The sequence below is a fragment of the Rhagoletis zephyria genome, unplaced genomic scaffold, assembly GCF_001687245.7.
Source record: "Rhagoletis zephyria isolate East Lansing unplaced genomic scaffold, Rhagoletis_zephyria_1.1 Rzeph_scaffold_00796, whole genome shotgun sequence".
NCBI classification, from domain to species: Eukaryota; Metazoa; Arthropoda; class Insecta; order Diptera; family Tephritidae; genus Rhagoletis; species Rhagoletis zephyria.
The window spans coordinates 16,884-23,538 of record NW_016157880.1 but is presented as its reverse complement, the minus strand read 5'-3'; the positions used below and the strand labels follow the sequence as shown (position 1 = coordinate 23,538).

The 6,655-nt window shown below is 34.0% G+C and overlaps 1 protein-coding gene across 1 annotated transcript in view; it reads right to left on the bottom strand.

Annotated features, from left to right (window-relative positions):
• The window catches only part of LOC108361575 (protein abrupt-like), a gene marked incomplete at its 5' end in the record, with an annotated part of 87,119 nt that extends 81,314 nt beyond the window's left edge, over positions 1 to 5,805 (bottom strand). Inside the window, one exon of the mRNA XM_017614217.1 lies at positions 5,146 to 5,805. Coding sequence (XP_017469706.1) covers positions 5,146 to 5,805 — 660 coding nt within the window. The remainder of the gene's footprint in view (positions 1 to 5,145) is intronic.
• Positions 5,806 to 6,655: the final 850 nt, after the last annotated feature.

Below are 6,655 nucleotides of genomic sequence, written 5' to 3'. Positions count from 1 at the left end.
AACAGAGGAAGAGGAAGGCCTCCTCTGCGTTGGAAAGACCAGGTGGAGAAGGACTTGGCTTCACTTGGCATTTTCAATTGGCGTCAGTTAGCACAGAAGAGAAATGACTGGCGTGCTGTTTTGGACTCGGCCAAAATCGCTCAGGCGGTTACAGCGCCAAATAAGAAGAAGAAGAAAGTTACAGCTCAGTACATTTTTTTTCATCCGAGATAGTCAAAGATGGGGAAGAAAATATCAAAAAGTTAAAAATCCAGAAATAGTCCTAATTTTATGATGGTTCCTTTATATTTTAACTACATTGCATTTGAGTATGGAGAGGCAACTATCTGGAAGTATTTTACATAAAAAATTTACTAAGTATTGCCCGGTTTGTAGTTGCAGTTAAAGAAAACACATGAAAAGGCACGACTTTTTTTGAATTCGAAAAAATGTAAATATTTCAAAAACGGTGACACTTTTACCTGAAAATTTTTTGTTTATCAGGGAGTTCACCCCCCCACCTACCTTCCCCTAAAGTTTGGCACGTTATTTCTGGGACACCCTGTATATGGAATAAAGACAAAAAATATAACCTTAAGCAAAAGCAGATGTATGTATGTATGTACACAAAATAGATATGTATGTAACGTAAGTTTCACTTCTCAAGTGTGGCCCAGGCGCACTTACTTTTTTTTCTAAATTTTGTTTGCGATGTTGCTTTGACCATTGCACATAGACGTGGATGAAAATTATCAAAAAGAAATTTAAAGGTGATAAAAATCCAGAACCAAGTTTAAAAATTTTTGTTGAATAAGTTAAGTTTGAAATCATTAGAAATGTGAATACGAAAAGGTAAAAAAATTAAACTCAGAGTTTCTTAAACACAACATTGAGAATGCTTGACAGATGTTCATAAACACAAAACCTTAAACTCGAGTTTATGGCGCAACATGAACGTAATATTACACTGATATGAAGTGTTTTTGACGTGTTTTTGTTTTGGATTCGACCAACAAATTGTGTTGTTTAAGAGCGTGTCAGACGTGTCAATATTTCCATGTGTGAACAGCCACAAAGACCTTTCTGTCACTTTTCGGAAATCAGTTTCAGAAATTAAACTGCAACTGAAAGAGCGCAAATCGATTTCGGAAATATATTTCAACTTGCTCGTGCTGCACTAGCAATTTTTATTTCTGCTTGAAGTGCTGTCAAACTAATCGAGTGTTGCCGTCTGACGGTGATCGCCAGTTTGTGAGAAATAATAACGAATAATTTAAAACAAATGTCAGCAATTGTTTTAGTTAATTATTTTCAGAATTTAATTCTCTAGTTATCAATAATTACACGGTGCTAAAAAAAAGTCATGCAATACACCCGAAACAAACCTTAGTGTAAGTTTCAGCTATAGTCAAGTACAACATAAAAACAGTTTCGGTATAGTTCGTGAATTTTATTTTATTTAAGGCTCATACCATCTAAAATATGAAAACGACATAAATTTAGATATGCCTTAACTATATCTATTTCAGTAGTAACCTCTCTTTAAATGACTTCATTTCATTAATCTGTTGAAAAAATAAAAAATAAATAAAAAGAAGTTGTAATTTTTGTCTATGGAAACTTTTATTCCATGCATTATTACTTTACACCAGCCACAATGAGATATCCCAAGTCACAACTTTAAATATCTTTTAATATTTCTATGAAGATTATATAAAGCTAATTTTTATTGAAAACGAAAGCGTATAGTTCATATTTCATAACACAAAAACATCGTTATTGAAGATTAAGTGTTTCGGCTAAAATTCATCCTTGAGTGCACAAGGGTAGAATAGAGTTCTTTTCAGCGTCCCACCAGTCACATTCAATAAAATTATTGTTACAAAAAACTAAGAAATCTTTTGGGATTTTTTTTAGAGTAATTTTATACATTGGTTATAGTACTATAATAAAAAATATATTTCGCTGTTGTATAAGTTCCGACGACATAGTTATAATAATTATAATTCCCATTCTGTAGTAAAATGTCCCACTAGTTGCAATGGAATGACCCTTAAAAACAACCGTTTCATACTTGATAAACTTATCTATTAACAGCGTAACTATTTTTCATCCGATTTTAAAAGCAAGATATGTTTTGAAAAGAGGATTTCTAAACCTTTAAACTAATTTATATGAAATATATTGTTGGACTTGGCCAAATATGTAGTATTTACCTAGAGAACATTTATTTTCAAATAAATTGATACCCCACTTAATGAAATTTCATACAAATTGTCGAAGTTAAGCAATTTGGGCAAAAACACGGCCTTGAATTGTGTGCATGTACCGGACGTTCAGATTTTTTGAGCAATGTGATTAAGGGCCAGTTTTTCAGTGCCAGTTTAAACTTAGTTTAAGTTAACTGAATTTAAATTGAACAGCTGGCTGACATTTGACTGGCTGATCTTAGTTTAACCAGCCAATTCGGGCGTTTAAACTAAGTTTAAGCCACGGCCGTACACTGAAAAACTGGCCCTAAGGAATTCATCAATATTTACTCAAATTTGATTAAATACCATGCTTCATTAGCACAAAGTTCGTTTTTCATAAAATTGTATAAAATGGGTGTGACATCGCCCACTTATATCATATACAGTAAAACCCGCTTAAGTACCTCACCAAAAATGTCAGCTTTTTGAGGTACTTAGACGGGATGGGTACTTAAAAGAACCCGCTTAAGTACCTCGATGCGGGTAATTAAGCGATCATAATTATTGATGTAGTTAATCTTCTTGTTAATTTACCCTGAATAAAACATGAACATTTAGTGAAGTGTACGTAGCATTATTTAAACACATAAACACATAAATAAAACTTTTTAAAAAAATCTATAAAGCAATGTTATGTCATTCATAAGAATTAAATTCTATAAAGTCATTGCTTATATATATTTTTAAATAAATACAGTGTTGTACGTATCTATCATTTCGGACCAAATTCAAAATGATGTTGTTTGCCACCGGCGTTGCCGTTTTGCTCAAATTTAAGAATTGCTTAAGTTTTTCCTGCCTGTTAAAATGTTAAACTTTTCTTCGTTTTGCTAAATATTTTTATTAAAATAGTCAAAAAGGATAATTTTTCTCAAAAATTCATAGTCAGAAGAGTTACTATTTCAATACATTTTTCAAATTTGTTTTAGGAAGACTGTCATCCAGATCCCACATAAAGTTCCAGCAAATGTTGCTCTACGCAATTCCCGATCCGCGGTCGTCGCATTTTCAAACCTCCGAGTGTACTTCTGCCATGAAATCGCTTCTCATAAAAACTATTTGCCGTTCGGAGGCGACCTAGAACTTTAGGTCCCTTCATTTCCGTGACAAGATCAACACGCTAATTTTGGATAACATGATGCCTAACTCGTTTTTTGCATGCATTCAAAAACTAGCGAAAGGGCAGATAACTATTATAGGAGTATGTGTTGACAGCCTGAAAGAATATGTAATAGTTTTCAAATTTAGCACCTGTTAGGCCCGATTTCAGGGTCGGCACTTAAATGGCCAATTTTACTATTTCAATAAGAGATATGCAACCCTGTGTTTATACCAAACAACCAAGAATGATTGGTAGGTTGTGTAATCAATCCCACCTAAAACAATCAGCTGTTCAGCTGAAATGTAAACAAACATGCAAATGCAACAACAATTTCAAGGAATAAGCAGCAGTGCTGCCAATAGTTTGGCATATTTAAACAAAGATGATCTGAAGCCCAACGAAAGCTAAATGGCATTTAAACAACAATCCACAATTAAACATAAGTGCCGTTTAAATATTCATTTGAAATTGGCCCTTAGACTATAACACCCTTACTTTTGACGACAAAACTCAGCCTTAGAGAGCCTTTACTTACTGACTTGCTTACTTTTTATTTCTATAATTTACTAAGCTCAGGAATAAGCAAACAGTAACTCCAGGCATTTTCGTTTTAATAAGGCCTGATAAATAAGTTGCTTAATTTTAACGTGATTTGTTAAACTTTTTGAAAGGTTTTGTTAAACTTTATTTTTCGGGCGCGGAAGTGTTTCAGAAGTGTTTATAGACCAATAACTTAAAAGTAAAATGGTAATTGGGGTACGAAAAATTTAGGTACTTAGGCGGGTTGGTAAATAAGTGGGGAGGTACTTAAAATAGAGCTTTTCTTCAGATTACATCATAATATTCACGGTGCCCAAAAATATTGGTTACTTAAGCGAGTTAGGTACTTAAGGAGGTTTCACTGTATGCGTATCTCAAAAACTACTTGACAGATCTCGACCAAATTTTATATACCAATTGTGCTTAGCCTCCTTAATCCTCGTATTGAATATTTATGAAATTGGACAAAACATACTCCCCCTAAATTATCGCTAGCTTTGAGTTTTTTGAAACTACCGATATGTAGGTGGAGCACGTGGGCGCAATTTCATCAAGTGAGGTATCAATTTATTAAAAAATATGTTTTTTACGTAAATGGTACACATTTGGCAACTTTCATAGAAGTTATTGAAATCAGCTCTGTTCAAAGTTGATAAAGTTAAGAAAGATAGCGGCTTATCTTATTAAAGTTTAACCGATGAAAACTCCCGACAGGCTAAGCCTAACATTATATTGTTATACACCATTTTAAGGGTCTATAAATCTTCTCTTCAAAACATGTTTCGTTTAAAATCTGATGAATAATAGTCAAGCTGTTAATAAAGAAGTGCATCAAGTATCTATACGAATCCTATTTTTATGTTGTACTCGACTATTGCTACAACTACACTGGGTTTTGTTTCGAGAAAGACTGCCAGAAATTCATTCGCTGTGTGAACAGCCCAAAAGCGATTTCAGAAGTTTTCCCAGCGGTTCGCGTTTCGGAAATAAAAAAACCTTTTTCGAAAGACACTTTACATTCAAGGTGTGACCACTGCTTCCTGAAATTTCTCAATTTGACAGGCTTTTCAAAATATTTTGCATTGCTACGTCTGCCACGCTCTGTACTAACCAAGTAAAAAAAAAACTTTAAAATACTAAATATCTTAAAAACTACAAGGATCCCGCACCTAAAATTGCGAAAAGATGAAATCGCCCACTCCCCGAATCAGGGGGCTTCATTTTAAAAGAACCCCTTCATAAAAAGGTCAAGAAAGATTTTAAATAACTCACCAAAAGTATTGTCTGTTAAAAAATGTAAGAGATGAAGATCTATGATGGGCCGGTTCGTTGTTGAGTGACTGCAAGATAATTCTTTTTGTTTGCTAAATGCAGCAGTAGCAGCAATCGCGGCTTCACTTTTAATACGAGCAAGCGTGGTATTAGCCTGTTCCATATTCAATAAACCCTTTCGCTTGATATCATCTACAGAAGATGTGCTACAATAATGTATGCTGCCAGCTGTTAAGTCCTCAGGATCGTCAACAGGTTCACAAGTTCCAATCTTATGTTGATTGCTGTAAAGGTAGTCGGGTCCGCTCATACTGTTACTATTAACGGATGAAGATCGGTCATGCAGATCATCCGGGGAAATTTTTACACCTGCCTTGGCTAGCAAACGTGAAGCTAAATTTGGATCAAATGCACATGGCATTGGTAGTACGGGCAAATCTTTCGTGGAGATGCCTCGATGTTGACGTGACATATGAGAATGTAGCGAATTTCGGGATTTCGCAACAGTACCACATAAAACACATCTGTAACCTGGGCAGACCGTGTGTTTGTCCTCAAGGTGAGTACGAAGTGTATGTGCAGATCTATAAATCTTTCCACATTTTGGACAGGGACGTGGATCCGTGGCACGCACACGCAATTCCACCGAACGCTGAGTTCCTGAGCATAATAGAAGCAAAAATAATTTACAAATGCCAAAAACTTCACGGTTTTTATAATCAAATAAAATTTAGTTAAACATACGTAAGAGATGTTCTCTTTCTAAATGGATGGAAATCGCAAAAATTTAGTATCTACATATGTATGTACTGTTATAAAGAAAATACATACATATATTTCCTTATTAAATTAATGAGCCTGGCTGGATAACACAAAACTATAAGCTTGAGAACAGTTGGTTTTATAAATACTTTAAAGGCAGTACAATCTTCTTACAAGGAATTTATAAGGCTCTGTTTGTAGGCATACATATTTTTATAAGCCTCATTTAATTTCTCCTCCGTTTCATGATTACAGTAAAACCTCAAAAACTTTCAACTTTTAGATCTCTATACATTTTTTTTAATTCAGATCAGTAAATCAATATTTATTTGTTGAGCAATTACCACCAAGCAAAATTGTACATTTCTGTGAATTTTAGTTTTTAGAGCAATTGCGCGGTCTCTTTTCGAAGTACGATTTTGTCTTCATAAAGACCATGAAGGCTCTTCAGTTATACCATTGCCGATTTCACTAGGTAAAAAAATAGTTTGTTTTTATAATTCTATATGTACTTATATACATTTTTCTTTTTGAAGCAACTGCTGCTCCTCTTTTCGAAGTTGAATTTCTTTTCAGTATCTTCTTGAGGATCGTGAATACCTTTCATCTATACCATTTCAGATTTCAGTAGACAATGTACATTGAAGTTAAATAAATTGAAATTAAAGCGAAATCATTCCATGTAGACTAAATATTCGCTGGTTGAGCAGACTAAAATATCTATCGTCTACGATAAGAGGTTTTGATA